Source organism: Cryptotermes secundus, unplaced genomic scaffold (genome assembly GCF_002891405.2).
Source record: "Cryptotermes secundus unplaced genomic scaffold, Csec_1.0 scaffold21, whole genome shotgun sequence".
NCBI classification, from domain to species: domain Eukaryota; kingdom Metazoa; phylum Arthropoda; class Insecta; order Blattodea; family Kalotermitidae; genus Cryptotermes; species Cryptotermes secundus.
Window position 1 is genome coordinate 618,679 of NW_019742548.1, and position 24,341 is coordinate 643,019.

Sequence of the window (24,341 nt, forward strand, 5' to 3'; positions counted from 1 at the left end):
ACTGAGCGTTTAAATAATTTAAAATATTCTCAAAGTTCTTTGAAAATACATTTTAAACATGAATTTCCAATTTTCTTCTGGTTTAGCAAAGGTAAAACAGCAAGAATGATTTCGGAGAACCATTCCTTTATATGCCACATATTGTTCATCAAAAAAGTGTAGCTAAAGCAAAATTGTCTCCACTTAGTTAAGTACCATGCCATGAAGCCGTGGGCGGGTGCAGGAATAGTTCCACGCATTCTTAACCTTGGTACTGGGTGGATGTAAGTAAATAACAGTGTACAAAATTAATTATTAGTGTAATGCTAATTTTTCCCTTATTAACAACAAAAATTTAACGTCTTTAATCCAATGTGATATTACATACAATCAGTTAGATGTTACAGGCACCCACACTGAAATAATTTAAATTGGGTAAGGAAAGAGTAGATGGTCAGAACATGTAGTACAACTGAAAGTTATAAAAGAAATCTTGCCTAATTACTAATTGCAGGCCTTAACAATTTAAGCCACAAATCACAGGTTGTGAAACATGCACATATCACCTGAAAGGTCGAAGTTCACTGAAATAGGAGACCGCTGAGAGTACTTACTCAAACACGCAACTAAAGGAGATACAAAAAATAGTATCTGATACGTAAACATGCAAACTGTCAAAGCTCCACTCACTCGAGTCCAGTGTTGCTAGGTAATGAACTCTATGCCTCCGAGGCCTTTTCTGCTTCTTGTAACCTTGAAAGGTCCTTTTGTAATTAAATTGTAAAGAGAAAATTATGAATAATCAGTGCAGTGATTCTATAATAAGGTGCCCAGAGACTGTAACTTGCCTTCAATTCGGCACGCCCTGGAGCGAGCTTCTATCTCAAGGTTAATCTCCAGAACATGTGGCGTAAGTTACATTCAGTCAACAAGATACTTTGAAAACTGTGACTATTGCCGTGCCTTATAAGCTATCATGATTTAATAGGGAATTATTACTAACTATAGAGGATGGTAAAAGAAAATTGAAATTTACAATCGCTTACTACTAAGATTTATTAAGACAACTGCAGGGCAAAATGAATGCCTATGACACTGCAGTCACTCTTAGATTAACTTCCATTTTGGTGACTTATACAAGACACATAAATATTATGAATATTAAAATAGTGCCATTACATAGCAAAGGCTGCTGTATAGCTGCTTATTTCGCGCTCGTTGCTTAGCAACGAGTCTGCATATCGCAATATTAGCTTTATTATGCACAGGGTAATGTTTTCAGAATTACATACCGGAATGGGAAAAAGTTGTCTTTGAGCCGTTAATAGCTGTTGGTTTGGTTTAAAAGTTCTGTAATATGGCAACTGAAGGATGTTCTTAATTTCCGACATTCTTGTCTGTTTTACGTCAGTTTGCAACCAGCGTACTGACCATGTTGTGCTTTAGAACTCTTCCTGCTAAGCCTCGTCTTTCCTCTTAATTTCTTATTGACATTTCCCAAATAATAATTCGTAGAAATTTCTTGAATGTTCTTTGTTTTAGCCAGAGAGATAGAATGGCCAACTTAACATTATCCTGGTAAAGTTGTCCCGGTTTCAGATACACGTATCTGTTGTTCAGCTTGTTCAGATCAGTCTGTACGAGCAGCGCCGTTGCACTGGATATACTTCTTCTTCTTTAGTAACGCACGTCTGTGCGTGCAAACCAATTACACGCATTAACTATGCAGAAACGAAATAATTAGAAGCAATTTTCTTTCAGTTCCTGAAATAAACGAGTTCAGAATAAGTAAGTCTACTTATCTTGCGATCAACTTCTGAACACACAGCATTTACCAGCCCGGTAAATATGTAATATCTACTGTTTTTAGTGACAGTGCCGTTTGCTCGATATGGCGCTGAGTAGAAGAAATGGAACTGCAAAACAAATTAAATGGCATGTGGAAGGAACCGGTTATGGTCCAAATTGAGATTCTGAACCAGTACTTGCATGGAAAACTGAGAAAAACCACGAAAATCCTCAGTAGGTGTCGCGTCCGAGAGTCGGGTCACGTTGTGGCAATATATGATAAGGTTTCTCCCCATTCGTTAAGTATCAGTAGACTGTCAGAGCCATCTTCAGGTGTCCCTGTTGTACTGTTACGTTCTAGAATCTGTCAGACTTCATAGTTGAGCGCTTGTTAAGATAGTGCACTACTCGTGTTTCGCATTCAGGACGTTTCGGAATCGACCATCAGCTCAAAAGCTGATTTTATTGATTCACACCTGCAGCCTTCCTCAGGTTCTCTGTTAACATGTCACACACTATAGGCCTGTTGCTTTGTCTTCAAGGTTTATTTAATCACGCTGTCAGTAACTCAGGTTATACGAGCATAGCGTCCCAGGATGCGGGAGGAAACGGCCATGACGTAATTTGAACATACTATTCCTTTGAGGGTCTGAGGGAAACCACGAAAACCTTCCATCAGAATAATCAGTATCCCAGCCGAGATTCGAATTGAGCACCTTCCGATTACAAGTCAAAGGCGTTACCACATAAACCAACTAGCTCGACGAGATACTGCACTAAACTGGTTTCTCTCCATATCCTTCGAAAAGGTAATTTACTTCGTTCTAATTTTCGACGTTGTTTAAACGAACATCGCAGTAGAAATGTGTCGTTAGATGAAATGAAACCACCCTCTCCAGATTTCGAGGCACATGAATGTGAAGGCGCGTCCACATTACTCGTGCTCTCCAGGCTTGTGCTCGTCGGGAGACTCGTCTGACTTTTACTTGTGCTCGTAAATCTTCGTCCACACTACTTCAGTTGCTCGCCAGGCTTCGGCGGGTGAGGATCCGTATATTTACTCGTAGTGTGTATGGGCTGTAGTCGTATTTTAATTTATTGGCTATAATTTTTAAATAAAAAATTTAAAATTTACTTGTCTCGTGACTTGTGATATCGTCCACATTACTCGCGAGCATAGCGAGTCACACGAGTAATGTGGACACGCCTTGAGACGGTATCAAGTAAGGAACACTGATGGGCCTGTTGTATTGAAGTCCAAACCCTCCCTCTCCCGTAGCACGAGATAAAGTACGATAAAGAATAAAATACTTCGGTATGTATTAGCATAGTTGGGGTGGGGTGAGACTGAGTCCACTTGGTACGTCGGCCACTAATACGCCTACTGTACCAGCCTCGGATGGTAGATGGTGTGTGTGGAGCTGTAGGTGGAATGAGAAAAGACAGGCGAAACCGAAGTGCTCGGAGAAAACCTGCCCCAATACCACTTTCTCCACGAAAAATCCCACATGACCTGACCTGGGCTCGAACCTCGGCCGCCGCGGTGGGAAGCCGGAGACTAACCGCCTGAGCTATGGAACGGCCTAATTAGCATAGTTAATTAGCTAATACCTGTAGCACTACTGACATTTTTCATAAACTTCATGTAATGTTTCCGCCTGCTGCGGAAGAGACTGATCAGCACGGAGACACAGCAATGCGGTCCAGGACACGGTTTCATACGGAACCTGTTTCTTGTATCCTGTCTGCACTGCCTACTTGGTATAAGAATTGAATCACTTGCATGACAGATAATACAATAGACAACCTTGATACGTAATTCCTGGAGTAAAACTTTAATTTGGATCTGTTCCTGTATGCTAATTCAGTTTATACTAACGGTCTTAGAATTCCGAAACTTTCATCCAAATGGGGGAGGGGAATCCCCCCTTAACAAGTGCAAGTATAATTACAATGATAAAGTCAAGGAAACTTAGATGGGCAGGGCATGTAGCACGAATAGGGAGAACATGAATGCATGTATGATTTTGGCGTGAAAGCCAGAAGGAAAGAGATAACTAGGAAGGCTTTGACGTAGATGGGAAGATAATATTAAAATAGATGTTAGAGATATAAGATGGGGTGGTATGGACTGGATTGATCTGACTCATATTAGGGATCAGTTGAGGACTCTTGTGAACATGGTAATGAACCTTCGGGTTCCATAATCTTTTGGGAAATTCTTAAGTAACTGCACAACTGGAGGCTTCTCAAGAATGGCTCAGCTCTGTGGTGTTGGTTTGTTACAAGTGCAAAGTGATATCAAATGGCCTGTTTCAATTGACGTGACAAATAACTGAAAACAAATTTTGGTGTAAATATTGTATTTCAATATACTTATATGTCGTAAATCTTTCCTTTGGTAATTGCAATACAGTTTAATACACAAACAGGAGGCACATTACCTGTATATAGTTTAGCGTGCAGACCCGTTATTGGGTAACGGTCACGAAAAGACGGCCGTTGCTGAGTAAGGGAATTCTTAATAAACGGTGTTATACAACCCGTTTCTGGGTAAGAGCTCGGTAAACACGTTCCCGCGGCAACCGACATGAGCGCAACAATAAAAGAACTGTGCTTCTATGTGGTCCACTCAGAGAGCGTTGCTATGCAACGGCACGGTAAACATGCCTGTACAATATTGGAGGGGCTCTGCTTTCTGCATGGTCCTTGGCGAGGAATTATGTTGAAGACAATTGGGCGACCCAGTCAGTTGTTAGTTCAGTTCTGCAAGGGAGCCTGAGAAGAGGTGGCGCTATTTTAAGTTGACAGTTCAGTTGTGAGATATTCCCCGGACAATAACGACCTCAACAAAGAAGCTGAAGTATCTCCTTTGTTGAGAGCTGTTACCAAGCAACGACTAGTGAAGACACTGCAAGCTGGAGAAGCTTTATGGTGCCGTGATTTTTAAAGTGTGGATATCAGCTATAACTCTCAATTACTTGTAGTTCAGAGTGGTATGTATAAGTGGTCAATAAATCCATTCACCAATCAATACCCCGCCTATAGTCACACCACCAATACTTGACAATATATTGCGGTGTATTTGATCAACGTGTTGCCAGGCAACATCTCTGTAAACACTACACGCTCACGCAACAGTAGTACAAGTTGGCGCAGGAGCGGTGAGGTCACAGAGGAACAGTAGGTGGCCGTCACGGGATGTGTGTTTCCTGAGCTTCCGTTAGCTTATGTGTTTGTTTGTGTGTGTGTGTGTGTGCGCGCGCGCGCGCGTGCGGTGACGTCACGCGGCAACAGTGTGTAGGGGTCACGTGATATGTGTTTGCTGTTGGTCAGTATGGGTCCCTCGGCTATGTAAGTGACTGACAGAACTCTTGAGTGATCATAGAAAGAAACAGTAGCGGCGGAGCACTCGAGTGAGCGAATTGGAACTAGTTCTGAGTTCTGAGTGCTCGGTAGGAGACAGCCACGGGAAGTTCGTATCCGAAGAAGAGTTATCTTGTGAACTAAAGGTTTTATGTTTGCTGTAGCACAGTGGGATTGGAAGTGTGGAATTTAGTGAGACTCTTATTGTTCCTCTGTTAAAATCCGTTGCCAGGAAGCGGACAGTGAAGACTAGTGGAAACACACTGAGAACACTAGTGTGGAGTGATTGCAAATTGTGTAAATCAGCAAGAGTATAATAATTATTTGTAGTTACGACCTGTAGGTTATTAATCAGTCCAATTACTAACACAGACCCACGTCTTTGTCATCCAAACACGTGACAATATATTGTGTATATGCAGGTACCTACCCAATGGTATATTCATACAGTCTTCATGTTACTGTTTTATATTCTGCAGTGAAAAATGGCTTAAATTTATGAATAATTCCCTAATATCTATTGCGGGTTAGAATTCAGAACTCTGTATTAAATACCTATAATATTCCTCCGACCTCGGTAGTGCCCGAAACATAAAGGAGATCTGTGAGATATATTTAAAAATATTCGTAAAGTTACTATCATCATCATTATTTAAGAAGAGGTATTGCCTTGATGCACTGTTCATTGTTCAAGTTCACCTTGGATCTAGTTTCTGTCCTCTTTCGGAAACTAGTGGTCTTCGCGTTCCTGCTCTGTAAATCAGAGAATTTCCTTTTTAGAGTATCTGCTCTCCCAGCAAAGACTGTCCTGTTAGATGTGCTTCAGCTGCTAATATTGTTTATAGGGACTTTGACATATTTGGAACCAAGACTGTTTCCTTAATCATGTTTTATATTTCATATTTCTTAATTATTAATTTTAAATATTAGTTACTTTCTCAATGGCTCTTCAAACCCACTTGGGACCCTGGCCTTTTATTCAGTTCAGTAATCATTTTACACAGACGGCAGGACTCCTTGGACGAGTAGTCAGCTCGTCACAAGACCGCTGCCTACGCACAGGAAGTACAAGCACAGAATAAACGCATACACACACCAAACATCCGTGCCTTGAGTGGGATTCAAACCCAAGATCCCAGCGTCCAAGCGAGTGAAGACTGTTCATTCCTTAGAACGCGCGGCTACTGTGACCGGCAAAACATTAGTTATACTGAGGATATATATATATATACGAGATACATTTGTTCCCACCGCATCACAGTTGTTGTGATTGCACTAATTGGATAATTATTATTTAATGATATACGTTGCCTGGCTTCGTCTTTTTTTTGTGTGTATGTGTTTTGTTTGTTTGTTTTTTACTCGTGCTTAATATATAATTTGCTTTTAAACTGACGAATAAGTACGTAAATAAATAGAAAACTGAATTAAATTATTTCATACTTATTGAAATATTAACTATTCTTGATATCAATGTAGGTATACATATTTTTCTCAACACGTAATGGTTGCCGCGGTGGTATTTATTAAATGTTTATTGTCGTCTAAAGGACGTGTTCCTTGTTTTTACTTTTGTCTTTGTTTGCGTCTGTTTCCTTCTTTGCCTGTGCTTATTTCAAAATTTTTCTTTGTGCTATTAAATAAACACGTAAGCAGACAAAGAATTGGATTGAATTATTATTTTTGTATCATTTCCTCTTAAATCGAAGAGGACTTAATCTTGTGACACATTACTAAATCTCAGGTTGCCTTTAACCACAACACTGACTATATACTGTACCTCGGAACGTTTAGAAATATTGGGTTTTGCTGGACATATTATGTCTAGTCTTCTAAGGTCGCTGGTTCAAGTCCCGATGAGGTCATTGGATTTTTTCATTTGACCTAATCCTTCCGGCCTCAGTATGGCCCTGGGGTCAACTCAGTCTCTAACAGAAATGAGTACCAGGAACTAATTAATTAATTTTCCCGGTAAGTAAAGCGCGTAAGGCTGACAACCTTACCTCCATCTTTGAGCGACTGTCTAGATAGTGTGGGACCCTCAACGTCTCACAACCCTATGGGCCTTCACGGGCTGTTACAGGGATAGCTTTACTTTACTTTTACTTCCTACTTCTACATTCTTGATAGCTTTCGGTTATGCGGGCTACAGAGCCGAGTTGGTGTCCAGACCAGAGTACGTGGGTCGTCTGGAATACATGAAATTGAGGAAATAGCCTGTAAAGAATTCAAGGAGACGTTGCGGCTTTGCGCTGTAGCAGATTATCACTTACATAACTAAAAATACAAAGCCATCTTGCTAGACCGAATTTTTCATTACTCCATTCCAGGCGACGGAATTTTCACATAGAAGTTTTTAAAAGCAAAATCTGTTGCTTGTTCATCTTGAGTACTGTTATTCCACGGAAATTTAGGAAGTTAATCAAAGACCAATACTTAATATACTATATATATATATATATATATAACACTACTCAGCTAGATTTGTTTCTGCTGCCAATGCATTCTGCAAGAACGTTGACATCAAACGATTATATTCCGATCCTTGATATATGAGTATTTACTCATTTAATGACTAATTACTTGTTTCATAATTCTCCGTTTTTTATTGCTAGTGAGGTGGGACTAAGTCCCTTGTACTGCGGCCACTTCTGGCCTATTGTACCAGCCCCAGATGATAGGTGAGGGTGATTGTGGAGCAATTGGAGGAATGAAGATTGGAAGGGGAAACCGAAGTACTCGGAAAAAACCTGCCCCAGCGCCACTTTGTCCACCAAAAATCTCACTTGACCAGACCCGGGATCGAACCCGGGCCGCCGCGGTGAGAAGCCAGCGACTAACCGCTTGAGGTATGGCGCGGCCATTTTTCTCCGTTACTTCAGACTATTGATTTCTACTACGTATATTCTCAGTAGGTCCATTTCTTTTGTATCTCGTCTTCTCTACAGTGTTTTCCTACAGTTGGCCTCGTCCTCTTGTTGAACACTGTAATAATTACGAGTAATTCGAATCGAATCATTTGGGAGAGCAAAACCATTTGTTTGGGTCCAAAAATGCTCCAGCTTTGCTTAAGTCTGACAGAGAGACCATATAGACCGTATATATGTTCCCATATAGAAACATCCTCGTTGCCAGGCAAATGTGCCTAGTTAGTACGCGCACTAAAGAGAGGTTCTGCGAATATGACACTCAAAATCCTACCCTCTCGCCGGTTTTCTTTGTTTCCCTGCCTCTTGTTTAGTTGCTAAGTGACCACACCCGCTTCTTTTAGCGCGAAAAATGTTCTATTCAATATCATTCCGTTGCTTGCAACCGACCAGTGCATAAAACGATCATTAAATATCGTCACAACTGTAAATAATGGAGAATACGCGTGATGTCATATTCAAGTATATTTTCGCCACATTTACTTTTGTGAACAGGAATAACAATAATTTGTATTTTACATAATAGTTCGATTATTATTTTTATTTACGTGCTTACTCAGCAGTCAAAAGGCCAATTATAAAATGATCATAAACAATGAAGGAAACAAAACGAATACAGCCAGACAGAGACAAAAGAATAAAACACTGATTATGATTAAGTATAGTAAAACCTCGGGCGATCAACCATGTCAATATTACATCATAAATAAAAATTTCGAAGATTTCTTCCTTCCCCATCTTCAGGACCTACATGCATTTTAACATCGGTCCTGATGATCAACATGCACATCTCCGAAAAACTTTGGTTTCGGACGGAATATTGACACGTCTGATCGCCCAAGAAGTTTTCAGTACATACATTGGCCGTGAAAGCTTCAAACCTTGGATAATAAGTAAGCAATTTTATTCCCTCAGTACTGTGAAGTTTCGTACCTCCAGGTTCTTCAATGGCAGGAGCTCTGCAGGGGGTGTGCCTCGAGTTCTTAGTTTCATTTCCGGAAACCTGAAGCAGCAGACACATGCAATACTTAATGTATGTTTACTTTTATGCTCTTCATTTGTTAATAATACAGAACATGGCCTGCTGCCGTGCCTCTCCGCAACCTGTGGTTACACAAGTGTAATGGGAGACGAGACACCGAGAACATGGGGCTTGGGTTCCATCTAACCAGCGGATATGGCGTGTAAGTTTAACGGAATCCAAAAGTGACTTCTTCATTCATTCCGACGTCTAGTACGCGCAGAGGAACCGCCATCAGATTTTTCTGACAAGTAGTGAGTCTGGAACGGGGTACACACTCGTGATGATAATTGAGGAGATATTTCAAGGAAATAGCGACTCCGGTCTAGAAAACCGAAATTGACGGCCGTGGGGATTCTTTGCGCTCACGGCGCGACACCCTCTATCCGCAAAAGTTGGCACTAAACTTAACCGACAAGCGGCGGTCGCTCGGTCGGTATAGTTCGTTTGCGGACTAAAATGACTGAGTTCGCGCAGTCTTACCTCCGCGTCTCCCACAGCCAGCACAGGGCCAGATTCACCTTTGTCTTATCATATTTGCTTTCTCCATGATTTTGTTTCAGTATAACATATTACTAATACTTCCACCAAGATGTTATTAGACATGAAAAAAAAATGACAGGAATAAAACCTGCATAATTTATAAAGTTCAGTTATCACATATTATTTAAAAAGTTCGCATTTTTAGTCTTAATTTATTCAACGACGCTTTCATTAGCTCAGATTTTTAAAACATCAACTATAGGATAGTTAGTGAACCATTAATTCTCACGTATTAGTAACTAGACATGGGGTCTGGATTGACAATTTAACATTTTGAAGGCTTACAACTCATGAACAAAAATAATTATAAGACTTTAGCTAACGTATATGCTCTACACGACATCACTGCAAACACCAAGTTTTTATGTCTTCAATAGTCGCTGCCTGGTGGCGGCTTCTGACGATGCTACTCAAGACTCTCGAGTGGTTACCGCCGAATCCGACTTACGACTTCCTACTCATCTTACGACTGAATACTGACTGTCAGCTTGTGGAGTAAATTACTGCAGGTCCTCGTCAGCACACTCAGTCTTATTTCAGAGTCCAGCTGAGAGTCATAGTTACTGTACGACTGGCGGTTTACGGCCAATTAGTTCATCTTGGCGCCAACCCGCTTGAGACCCACGACCAGAGAATTCTTTTGCAATTAGACACTTTTGTCCATAGTCCTTACGTAACATTCTCTCTTCAGAGAGAATGGCCTTGTCTCTTATGAACACGCTTCGCCTTTGTCAAGTGTCCCTATCGCACATATAGCGTAGGTCACATCGTTATGGGGAATCGCTCGTGTCCTTTTTATACGACTTCGGCGGGGACCGCCTGGAAACACCACTTCCAATAAAGTTTATATTGCTGAGTAACGTGTTAAGCGGGCTCTTCCCAAATGATGACCCAGGTATTGTTGACGCAGGAGAGTGTTTTGGTTGCCGTGGATACGTGTTTACCGACCGTTGTCAAGCAGTGGATGTCTTTTCTCGTTCCACTGTTTTGGCCTTTAGCTATCATGTAAGAGAATTAAATATACACGTACAGTGGAATGAAGCCATAGTGACCTAATTTAACTTAATTTCACGAAGTTTTCTTAGGGAGACCGAGATATGAACCCGGAACCTTTCAAATAGGAAACAAAAGACATTGATTGACGGTACTGTGGTTCCAGCCTCACAAACCAGCAGGGCAGCGATATCAATATTATTAAATGCAGAAAATTAGAAAGTGCTGAGTTGGTTACGGTGGTCTTCAGTGGTTTGATGTTCATACCAATTTCCAGAAAAACATTCAGTTCAAAAAGTTTATAAATGAGAGAAACATGGGCACTGTGGTACGATATCGTAAGTTGTTCTTTTGTTTGAGGAGAGGGAAGTAAGCAAAAAGCGTATAGACGTGCCGTATTATTGATGACTTCACCGCGGACCGGACTGAATGTCTGGCTGACACTGTTTTGCCTCCCGATTGACAAGACTGCAGACTAACCAGCTGGAAGCCCATAAATCAACAAAACTGACGGTTAAGAATGTTGACTTCTGAATTGTGACACAGTACAATTTTGTCAGAGAATATCAACGTTTCGGAGGAGCATTTTGTCTCCATCTTCAGGATTGAAGGGTTGGAGAGTTAAAGTGTCGAATCCTGAGAGTACAGGCAACACGATCTTTGAAACGTCAGTATCTGACCACAACATTGCTTGGTGTCACTACCCAGAAAACTAGAGTTAGTCTTCTGAAATCGTTGTGTCTTGTTTGCAGAGATTTCCTCGCGGCACCACCTGACTGACCTCTGTCTCCGGAGCAAGACATGGCGGCTATGGCAGTGTGCGGGCTGTTCGCGTCCATCTTGCTGCTGCTTCTGCGCATGGGCACAGTTCTCAGCGCCTCAAGTACGGTGAGTGTTAACTCGGTCAGAGATACTGCATGAACTAAATTAACCCATTTACTACAGCCGCCATATGTCAGCTTTGGCGTAGATTATATAGCGCAGAATTTCAGCATATGCAGGATGTGACAGCAAAGGCTGTAGACCTGTAAAAAAGCACTATCGGAGAATATCTCTTCAGGAGCTCACTGAAACAAAGAAGACTCCCAGTTATGGTAACAAGTTTTCGGGACAAGATTTCAGCCACTGAACCTTACGAATATTTTCGAACACACTTTGAGGTGACCGTTCTGGCGGTCTTTGGTTCAACTTTCATGGCGATACTAGAATAAGGTACCTATTTTGCATCATTTGTCCTCCTGGGCTTGCTGCGGCGTCCTATGCAGATGATAGACCTTTCACTATCTTTCATGTGACGCATAACGGCCTAAGTGTGAAGCCCACCTCCTTCCGGGACTGAAGTCTGTAGGTCTATGACGTGAACTCATATAGAACTAACCCTTACGTTGGCCGCGCCATAGCTCAAGCCGTTAGTAGCTGGCATCCCATCGCGGCGGCCCGGTTTCGATCCGGGTCTGGTCAAGTGGGATTTATTATGGACAAAGTGGCGCTGGGGCAGGTTTTCTCCGAGTACTTCGGTTTCCCCTGTCAATCTTCATTCCTCCAATTGCTGCACAATCACCCTCACCTATCATCTGGGGCTGGTACAATGGACCAGAAGTGGCCGCAGTACAAGGGACTTAGTCCCACCCCACTAGCAATAAAAAAAACCCGTACGTTGCTTACAGACATTGCCTTTAGTCCTTTAAAGCACAAATATTACAGTTTAACATACTAAACCTCTGCATTCTACCTGCAGAATATACTCCTGTGTTCTCGCAACAAACAACGTGTGTTTCTCTACACAGCATTAATCGGTAGATCTTCGTAAAGAAGACGTAATGTGTTTACCGTGAGATACGAATTGTATTGTTAAATAATATTTAGAAGAAATTCTGTCTTTATGATCTCACCCCTAGTAGAAGGGGAGTCACCAGTAGTAGTCAGGCCCCATCCTCTTGTCGAAGACGAGGCCCCATTTCAAAACACGTAGAAGTCTTGGAAACAAAAATGTGGCCACGTTTCCCGACGGGACCCGTAACCAAGATCAAATGTAACGGCAAGCGCCAGCAGTAATTTACCTGATCAGGCTCTACAGGGTTAAAGCAGAGATTTGCAATGGCGATATTACCTACAGGACGTTTACAGTTTGGTCATTATTGACCTTAAGAACGGGTTAACAGAATAGAATAAGGAGTCTGTCGGCGGACTACTTCCGCGTAGGAACTAATCCTGGCCAGAGTATGCGGGCTGTCGTTTTAGCAACGTCACTTATATATTTTTTTAGTTTCTTGACTTGGAGTGAGACTGAGTCCACTTGGTATTTCGGCCACAATTGACCTATTATACCAGCCCCGGATAATATATGATGACGAATGATGAGCAGTAGGTGGAATGAGAATTTGCAGAGGAAATCAAAGTACTGGGAGAAAGCCTGTCCAAGTGTCACTTTGTCTACCACAAATCCCACGTGACCTGACCTGGGTTCCAACCCTGGCCGCCGCGGTGGGAAGCCAGCGAGTAACCGCCTGAGCTATGGCACGGTCCTTGATTGGACTTAAGTAAAATTTGACAGGCGAGCAGAACATCCAGAGTGGAGGGGCTGGCTTATTCAAAATGTCTATGGCAATGAAGCATTTTTAGTTATTCATGTGTGATATCTGACAAATTATATAATGGAACCGATTCTGTAAAACACAAACGCCAGCATTCTGACTTTACACAAATATTCGGACGTATCCACCGTGCCTGGAAACAATGGAGCAAGTAACTTTCCGAATGTCTGATACTCCTCTCGTCACATTGCTCTAATGCATTTGGGTGCTTCAAGGTTATCTTCAGTTTCGGGGACACCGCGCTTAATATTTGAGAACTGGCGTTTGTATCGTTAGAAAACTAGTTTCACCTGACTAGAAAAAGCAACCTCGTAATATACTGTACACGTATAAACATAGTTTCCACGTAAATATTTCTGTTTTCTACTTATCAGAGAAACTGGACTTCTTATTGAAGATGTTGGCGTTTTATTTCTGGAAGCCTCAACACCAGATACGTGTTTATCGGGCTTTCCATTCTTTCCGGAAGATAAAAACAGATTTCTTTCCTTCTAGTTATTTTTTAAGCAAACAATACACCGTGTCAATAAGAGCGCTTGAGGCAATCAAAAAACAGTCTTGAAGCATGTTTAATGAGAAATTGCTAAATCACGTAGCCACTTCATCTAACACACGTCATATCGCCTATTGTTGCCAAATACTGAACAAAAACTTAGCTCGGCTGCTTAAATGTCACTTCTTTGATATGCGAGTAAAACAACGTCCTTACTCCGTAATAGGCTAAGTGCTGGGTCACAGATGAAGCCTCAAACTTAAAAACGAAGGATGTGGTGGTGTGCTGCCTGCTCCAGGATGTCGCACACCTCGGGACGTTGTGACAGTATACCCTACTATACAGTGGCACATCCGAAAAAAAAATATCGCTCTTATTAGTTACCGTTATGAGAACATCATATTCTGCACATATTTTTGTTTCCTTGAAACGTTGAGTGAAACTATTTTTCTGGAGGCAAGTCACCTGCTGCACATTGGACCTGAAAGAATACTCATGTGGCCTTTTTTAAGTGTTACGCTTTTTAATTTCGAATTTGTTGCTCTGCAGTATTCTTCTCGCGATCCTTCGAATTATATATTACGGTGACGTTCATACTGTGAGGCATGCCCGTATTTGGTGTTTCACGTAAACACTAGAGATAGTTTAACACACGAAAGCAAGTGAACAAGAGAACAAAAAGCCCACACGAAATCTGAATTCTGAGTACACTTTCAACATCTCTTTAAGCAACGGTCAGATGTATTGGATTTGAGCTTTTTACTGATGCGACTATGACGCGTATGGTCTTCTTGGTTATAATCCCGTGTAGTTCGAAGGAACTACTATGTTTCGGAGCAATATATCGCCTTCATATTCAGGGTGGAAAACTAGTTCAACTTGCTGTATACTTTTGCCGGTTTCTTACTGGGCTTAATTTTCGACCCTGAAGATGAAGGCGATATGTTCCTCCGAAACGTCGCACTCACACCGAACAGCATATCCAGAAGACCGGACTCTCAACGTACAGAACTGTATTTACACGTATCGGTATATTTTCCTCGTGTCTAATGCTGAAAACTGAAAACTAACCCTGAGGCTGCGTCACGAAACGTTCGTGTCAAAAGCGACACGTGATCCTTCAATTTACGCCATGTAGGTTTAGTAGGTTAATGCTGGCGATTTCCGTGTATTTTCTAACACACGATTATAGGTTTATATTAGGGAGGCTCGTTTCTACTGAGCATGCTTGTTTGATAGAGAAGGAATGTCGATAGTTCGCAATAAAATTACTCTCCGTCTACGTGTATTCGTATGTCCCTATATTTCGCTGTTTATTTTCTTTTCCTTGGACTGTTCCACTATCATTGGTTGCAGCTTGATATACTGTAACGTGTTTAGGCGACTGAGACGCGGTTTGGGTTGGCAATTGGTTTTATTATCAACCTACAGGTCGTAACTACAATTAATTATAGCACTGTTACTGATGTACGCAATTTACAAGTACTACACACTGATCTCTTCAGCCTATCTGCAATAGTTTTCACGGGGTTATAACATGGAACTATAACACTCTCCCTAAATCACGCACTCCCAATGCCACTGCACTGTTGCACACGCTAAATCTTCACAGGCCGACCTCTTATGTTCTTCAGTATTTCTGGTTCCAATTCGCTCTCAATCAAGCTTCACAATTCATGCTCCATTCTCGTCCTTGTACTTCGGCTGCTGAACCCTTCTGGACTCACCACTTTTCTGTCTAGAACTATCGTTATATAGACTTCTCACCGACCACGCAGAGAACACAGTCCCTACTGCTGAAACGTATTTACCGAACATTACATAAAAACGGTCACGGCGCCGACCGAACAGAAAACGCCCTACTTCTATTGTTGCCTTGAATGTATTCGGTCGTGAGGTGTTTTAACGGTCAGTTACCTAGCAACGCTCTGCCCATCCACGTTACAATATTTGACCTAAAGAAATAGGCTTATAATTTCAGTGCGTTCTGCGTCCGTGTGTGCCTCACAACTTCTACCGTCAACTAGAGCCTGTATAATCACGACGATCAGATCAAGAAGGATAAGATGAAGGGTGCATGTAGCATTCGTGGAGCAGGAGAAAACTGCATACAACTCTGGGTTGACGAGTCCGAAGAATAGCAACTCATGACAAAGCCAGCCATGGATCGGAAGATGATAATGAAATGGTTTTAGGGAAATGGGATGGGAGATCATGTACTGGATTCATTCGGCTGAGTGGCTTCTTCTTTAGAATACGGATTCGTAAAATGCTGAGTAGTTCTTTATTGACTGAGTAAATATTAACTTCTCAGGAAGAATTCTGCCCCATGGAGCGAATGAGATAGTTAATTAGTACGTGTTTGTGTGCACCTTCCCTGATAACTTCTGGCCTCACGGTACACAGTCCAGATGAATAAGCTTGATCATATACCTGTACTTTCTTAAATAAGTACACGAAGTTCTTGTCTGGCGAGCAAACAAATGTTTTATTACGAGAAACAAGCAGAGAAAGTACACGAGCTGTAATAATCTAAAATGAAGGAACCGTTTCTAAGTTACAACACTCAGCAATGTTTAGGTTCACACGCATGCGCAGCAGTAGTTCGTGTTCATACCGTACAGGTCTGAAGGATTTTTATTGACGTTTGACGTGAAAGAAAAACACGCGTTAGTATAAAGTCATTGCATTACTACTCTCTGAGCACGAATTGTTCACGAAATTAATGTATATTTTGCAGCAATATAGTACGAGGTATATAGCAGCTATGCCGGTCACGGTAGCCGAGCGGTCTAAGGCATGTACTGTCTTCGCACGCTCGGAAGCCGGGATCGTGGGTTCGAATCCCACACAACGCATGGATGTTTGGTATGTGTATGTGTTTATTCTGTGTTTGTGTTGTCCTGTGTTTAGGTAGAGGCCTTGTGACGAGCTGATCACTCGTCCAAGGAGTCTTACAGTCTGTAAAACGATCATGAAACGGAAAATTAGAGGCCAAGACACGAAGACTCGTACTCAGGACTGAAGATAATCAAGGCTGCTGTCCCACAGGGAAGTGTATTGGGGCCAGTCCTATGTATTGATGATGTGCTAACTACATCGAACAGTGCTATAGCCACGTATGCAGATGATACAGCAGTCATGGCAGTAGGAGAGACTGTTGAAAGTTCAACTCAAGGTTGGTGTCCCACAGGGAAGTGTATTGGGGCCAGTCCTATGTATTGATGATGTGCTAACTACATCGAACAGTGCTATAGCCACGTATGCAGATGATACAGCAGTCATGGCAGTAGGAGAGACTGTTGAAAGTTCAACTCAAGGTTGGTGTCCCACAGGGAAGTGTACTGGGGCCAGTCCTATGTATTAATGTTGTGCCAACTACAGGGTGCGGCAGCATAATTTGCTGATTTGAATTTGGTGCCAGGAAGCGAGGTGTCGCCCTTATAGTTTGCGTTTGGTATCGTTCGAACGGCTGGGTCGGGAAGTTTCTTCTTCCTTCCACTTTAATAACGAGAATGCGTTGGACGAAGGAACATGGGCGTTTGCCGTAGAGGCTTAATTTTCTAACCGTCAGTGACAAGGCTCATTTCCATATTTCTGGATGCGTGAACAAGTGAAACATACGCTACTGGAGTGATAACAATCCCCGAGAACTTCATGAGAGGCCCCTTCATTGTGAACGTGTAACTGTTTGGTGTGCACTGACGAGAGTAGGGATTATTGGTCCCTACTTTTTTGAAGAGAATGAGGTTGCAGTTACAGTAAATTCTGTTAGCTATGTGAAAATGATCGAAGAATTTTTTTTGCCAAGTCTTGACGAAATGGATGTTGGGGATGTGTGGTTTGAGCAGGATGGAGCCACGGCACACATGGCGCGAATTGCAACGCGTGTTTTGCGGGAACACTCCCCCGGGCGCCTGATTTCTTTGAGGGGCGATCTTCAGTGGCCGGCGCGCTCACCCGATATAGCCCCTTATGACTATTTCTTATGGGAGCATCTGAAATCCCTCGTGTACACCGATCGTCCAAGGACCCCTGCTCAACTGGAGGAGAATATTCGTCAAGCCATAGTCAACATACCCATCGCTATGCTGGAAAGAGTCGACCGACACTTCAGAATTCAGGCAAATCAGTGTATCGCCAATGGGGGGGCGCCACTTGTTGGATACAATTTTTAAAACAGAGTAAACGTAAAATGTCCAATGTTGTAGCATATGGAGAAAAATAATTACAACGATACCTATAACATTTTCTGTTTTATTGACACTTCAAATAAGCAAATTATGCTGCCGCACCTTGTACATCGAACAGTACTATAGCCACGTTTGCAGATGATACAGCAGTCATGGCAGTAGGAGAGACTGCTGAAAGCTCAACTAGAAATCTACAATTAGCTGTAAACAAAGTCGCCCTCTGGACAAAATATGGCAAATTAAACTCAACGAATCCAATTCAGTACACATTGACTCTACAAACAAGAGGATTGCACAACAATCAATCTTCATCCATGGCACTCAAGTTCCATACGCCAACACAGCGAGATATCTTGGAATAACTTTAGACGCCAAGTTATGGTGGAAAGAGCATATAAAGAAAAATATATTGGTTGCTTGGACGCAATTCTGAGCTATCAGTCCACAATAAACTTACACTATACAAACAAATTCTACGTCCAGTTTGGAGTTATGGTATCCAGCTCTGGGGCTGCGCCAGTGAATCCAATATTCAAGTGATTCAGCACTATCAGAACAAAGTGCTAAAGTGTATTGTCAACGCACCATGGTACGTTCGTAACAGTGACCTTCATCGTGACCTTGGGATCGAGACGGTTACGGATATCATCGCTAAGTCCGCGACCTCTCATGAAAAGAGACTCCAAGACCATGTCAACATTGAAGCGTGCAGACTTCTCAACGTGAACAATATCATTAGACGACTCAAACGGAAGAAACCGTTCGAACTAGTTAAATGTTAAAGTACTAAGTAATTCAGTGGAAGTGACTTAGTTTCAATTTACGTAGTATATTAGGTTTAGAATAAAAAAATAATCGTTAGTTATCTAACTAGTTTTAATTGTATTTAAGTTCTGGGTTACCCAGTCTTTAATTAATAAATAAAAAAAGGCCAGGGACCAAAGGGGCTGTAGAGCCAGTGAAAATAGCTATAGCAGCTACACGTATACGTACAGATCGTCTTCCCGCAGCGGATACTTCAATAGCAAACACTAATCCAGCATCCAGACTACACCACAATCCAGGCGGAGCACTACAGACATCAAGAAAATACGTCACGACAACAAGATCCAGGGCCACCACTCTGTATCCCGCAAGTATAACTACAACACAAGACCTCAAGAATAATTTGCTCAACATATCCCTCATTTTAGATATGATTTTAATATTAAAATGGTAATTCTATTAATTAATTCTAATTAAAATTTGAAGATTTATAACAAAATAACTTGCTCACATATACCCCTAATTTGGTTTTCATTTTTATGTTACAAGCTTTATTTTATTATTTGATATACACTTTGACTCTGAAGATCTTGTAACAAAGCAATATCAAAAACAAAATAACCTTAAAATATTGATCCATTTTTCTCATAAACACAGCACTTAACGTGAAATATCACCTGATGATGATCCATTAGGGGTCGAAACATGCTGTGCCATAGATACACGACTTCAGTGTAAATAGGTCATTTGTATATTTTCATAGATTCCTGTGTCAACTGAAAATACGAAATAAAAAAATTATATTAATAGCAAACATAATTTTTCCGGCCATATCCAGGATTATACAACAGGATTCGGGCACTCCCTTCAATAATTGTAATTTTTATATGTCTTCGACATTTACGGGAGCCGGAATAGTGCAGTCGGCATAGTGACTGGCTACGTGCTGGACGATCCAAGGGTCGGAGTTCGAGTCCTGGTAGGGTCAAGAATTTTCTCTCCACGTCGTCCAGACCAGCTCTGGGGCCCACCCAGTCTCTTGTCCAATGGGTACCGACTGCTCTTTCCCCGGGAATAAATCGGCCGGGGCGTGAAGCTAACTACTCACTTCCAACTAGTGTCGAGGTCAAGAAAATGCGAATCTACACAATCACTCTCCCATACGTTTTCATGGGGTAGTGCTTTATTAACTAAGCACAGGGCAACTTTACATTTACTTTGACATTATTACACTAAACAGTACATCATTTGCTATAAATTTCATACTTCACTGAATAAAATTAATAGTTGTTTTTCATTTCTTCTTTATTATTTAAATTTCTTCAATCTATTCACCGTAAGAGCGGCGGATGTATTTATCGCTGATATACAGTCTCTGGCTGCCGTGACTATATTATTTACAATCACTATTTTGTTAAAAATTCACTTCGTAATTGTATCGGTCCGAGACAGGGACTGCAGTGAAAATCTTACTGCTTACTCTTATTTTACGACTGCCGAGGTTACCTAGTGTTGAACATAATCTGATAAGAAACTGTCATAGTTTGAAGCAAAGGTAACAGCTGTTTCCGGGTGGTGTTTGAAGTACTATCTCCCTAATGCAGTCAGACATGTTTCGATTGTGCTTATGGACACGGTTCTCACAGACTTGCTTGTCAATCACACCCTACTTTAATACTTTTATCCAACAACGGAGCAACAAAAAGCCAACTTAATGAAGCGAGTACTTACTGAGGAGATCCCTTAGCTGTCAAGAAGTTCTCCGCATTTTATCCAGCCTGAACATTTGTACCGCGAGATTCTTCTGCTGAAATGTTCCCTTAAATTATAAAAACCCTGTACAATCCAATTTTCAAATTTCACCTTACTTTCCCGTTACTCAGAGCATGCTAAAGAATCAGCGAAAATCCGAGGCCCCTTGTGACGTTTCTTAAATATTTAGTTCTTTTTTATCACTGGTGGTTTCAGTTCCGCTTCCAGCCCTCAAACTTAAGGACCACCCCTTGTCGGCTGCGAACCCAAGACTGAGGCTCCTTCTGACATTTCGCAACAAGATAACTTTAAACCAGTGAACGGCTGCAGTTCGCTTTAAGCATTCAGTAAGACTCACTGCCTTCCTTCGTCTGTCTCGATCGGCACATTTGCAAGTACCGTCCGTATCTTAGGCCGCGCCACAGCTCAAGCAGTTAGTCACTGGCTTCCCACCGCGGCGGCCCGGGTTCGATCCCGGGTCTGGTCAAGTGGGATTTGTGGTGGACAAAGTGGCGCTGGGGTGGATTTTTTCCGAGTACTTCGGTTTCCCCAGCCAATATTCATTCCACCAAATTCTCCATCATCATAATTGCTTGGGGCAGGCTGCAATAGGCCAATCAGTGGCCGCCGTGCCGAGTACATAACCTTCTCAATGAATTTCAATGTGGGCTCCCTTGATGGCACGAGAAATATCCAGGCGCTATTCGACCTCGTTCCACGTTGCTTGTAGCATGTTTGGAATTAGCATAGCCACAGCGTTCCTTATGCGGGCTTTCATTTGTTGAAGATCGTTGCTCTTAGCCTGGTAGACAATGTTCTTTACATGACCCCAAAAGAAAAATCAAATGTGGTTAAATCTGGAGACCTAGGAGGACAAGCGATTGGTTTACTTCTACCGATCTACCTCCCAACCATCTCTCTGTCCAGATGATCCATAACATGGTGGCAGGAATGTAGTGGCGCATGCGCGTAAGGCGGTTATGAAAACAAACGTTCGGAGTTTTCCTTTCCGATGACGTAAACCGGATACGTGTGTGACAATTAGTTTCCGAGATGCAATTTTGCCAACTTTAATTCGGAGATATATTTATCATCACTGTGAGATCTAGATAGTGCAGTAGGTATACCGACTGCCTACGGGCTGGACGACCGAGGGATCGGAGTTCGAGTCCCAGTATAATCGAGAATTTTCTCTTCTGCACGTCGTCCAGACCGGCTCCGGGGGCCACACAGCATCCTATAGTGGGACAAGGGGGCTCTTTCCCCGTGGGTGAAGCGGCCGAGTCGTGAAGCTGACCGCTCACATTCAACCAGTGCTGAGGTCAAGAAAACGTGAGTCTATACATCCATTCCCCCACATGTATTCATGGAGTAGTGCTTAATTAGTTAAGCACAGGGGCATTACCTCAACTTTACATTTTTATTTTTGATGTCTGTATAGCTTTTCTGATTCCCGTGTCATGTTTTCCTATAATAAGTACTATTTAATGGAAAGTTAACTGTAGTTCTGATCGGTCTATGACAGAAGTTGTATACGTGTATTTTCTTGAAGACTTATCTACACACAAATTTTAGAGAAATTGCATAAAGTGACAACAATCTCGGTCTACAGAAGAGAAGTTCGCACGACGCCATATTGTTACATAAGTTAGGGAATAAAACAGCCTTCGAAACAATGGCATGCCATTCATGCCAAGTTTCTCAAACCTAAGAATATGTTGAGATTCAGAGAGAAAAGAGATAAATAAACACAGAAGAAATTACGAGGCTGCAAGGATATATTTTGTGTACTTCATTAGCCAGTTCAGTTTTCAGTAATTCAGTTTCCTGCACACTGCTCTTTATTTTGACAGAGCGTCCTTGGAATTACCAATGACAGCCATAACACCTGTTGATATAGTAACTATCTATTTATGTCAATGTAAGATTTATATTTCATTACATACTTAAAAACACAATGGAGCCATATAATTCCTTTTATCTGTTATTATGTCAATACAAACAATCGCTTTAATCATGACGAAGCTGCCAACTCTGAAGGGATCACGTTGCGACAAAACGGTTGTGTCAATTTCATTCCAGACAGCTCATAACGATAATTAACATTGATTTTATCCTGTTTATAGGAGAGAGAGGGTAGGAATATGAGACGTTGGTTCAACAGTTCTACGGACTATATTGCTCTCTGTCCCATGGGAGAAGTGAAACTGTGGCCTCGCAAAGGGTTGCTCTCCCTCTCAGCGTGCCTTTCGGCACGTCCTGCGTCCCATTTCCTCTAACACACTTGCCGAGAAAAGTGGCAACCTTTCTTGCAAACTATATATATATAGGATAAAACTGAAAGGTGAGGACAAGCTTTGGCACGAGTTACACACACCAAAAGAAGAAAAATGTTCATATTAACATGCGTCCGGAAACTTTTAATTTGTGAGTTACAGCTGAAAGAGTGCATTTATAAGTGTTCAGAATATCCTCCATGGGATCCACTGCACGCCTCGACACGTCTCATCATGGACCGACGCATCCGTTCAGAGATGCCAGGGTAGCTGCGGATAGTTTGACAGGCATGCGCAGTGCGCTGGTGAAGTGCGTCTTGACTGCCAGCAGGCGCTTCATACACAAGGGCTTTTAGGTGTCCCCACAGGTAAAACTCTAGAGCAGCCGTGTCAAACATGCGGCCCCCATAGCCACAAAGTGCGGCCCCTCAACTTTTAGAGCTAATTGATATGAAAATCAATATTAAAAGTTTAGTAGAAATATTTTTTGTAAAGACAATTTTCCAGCAGACCAGACGACGAGAAGTCTTACGCAGACATGAATTAGTAGGCTGCAGGAAATTCAATGTTTTGCTATTTCTAACATAATTTCTTGTGTAATCTCTCTTTTTACATATTGAAAAGTTGTTTGATACTTGTCAAAAATGGCATTCTCTTGCTTTTTAAAACTGTAAGATATGTGACTTTAGGTACTCGTAATTATATTGAAATTATTCCTAAATCTATATAAATAAAAATGTAATAGTCCAGGGCCGCACTTCAAAATCTAATGTATATTTCTATTTTGAAGTGTGGCCCTGGACTATTACATATTTATAGGGCTGAGGTGGCCCTCTGTACAAGTTGAGTTTGCCATGCCTGCTCTAGAGGATGAGGCCACACAGTGAGCCCTACTCATCCATCCGTCATGATAGATGTTACTTAGAACATCTCACACAGTGCGGCTAAAATGTGCCGGAGCACCATCGCGCATGCGCCACATTCGTGCTCTGACTGCCAGAGGTACACATTCCAGTAGCTCTGGCAGATCGTGTAAGCGGAAATCTCAGAAGTGGCTGCCTGTAAGCTGATGTGACAAAACATGCGGGCCTGACAAACAATCACCAACAGTCCCTGTGCATAGTTTAACGCTCTACTACTTCTGGCGTCTACACGTATTCTTTCAACTATAATTCACAAATTAAATATTTCCGAACACATGTTTATAAGTACATTTTTCTTGTGGAATTCGTGTCCAAAGTTTGCCCACACCCTTTAGGTACACCCCACATAACGTGACCCATTTCTCACTATATACAAGTCAATCCTGAAGATGGAGACATCATATTACTCCGAAACACTGGCACCTATATACGAAGCTACACGTTATCACAATCCAGAACATCAAAATTTACTGATTCAGTTTCATACAGAAGTAAGCTGAAGTGCGGAGTACGCGTAAGTCGCCCCCCCATCTCCAAAATAAACAGGATACAGAAATTGCTGCTGTTTCCATATACTCGTACGCTCTTCGCAAGACGAATTCCTGCATAAAACTGAGGCATAATTCCAGTCCGTCCCTCCATCTGCGTATTTCATCTTCAAAATCGCTTTACATTTCGTAAAGCAGTGGTAAATATATATGTGTGTGTGTGTGTGTGTGTGTGTGAGT

General features: G+C 41.8%; 1 protein-coding gene across 6 annotated transcripts in view; it reads left to right on the plus strand.

Annotated features, from left to right (window-relative positions):
* Positions 1-24,341, plus strand: part of LOC111873238 (A disintegrin and metalloproteinase with thrombospondin motifs 16) — a 512,595-nt gene that overhangs the window by 307,780 nt on the left and 180,474 nt on the right. For all 6 annotated transcript variants that reach the window (XM_033755019.1, XM_023867781.2, XM_023867782.2 and 3 more), the window contains exon 2: positions 11,370-11,505. In XM_033755019.1, the coding sequence (XP_033610910.1) occupies positions 11,419-11,505 (87 nt within the window). In that variant the 5' untranslated portion in view covers positions 11,370-11,418. The remainder of the gene's footprint in view (positions 1-11,369; positions 11,506-24,341) is intronic.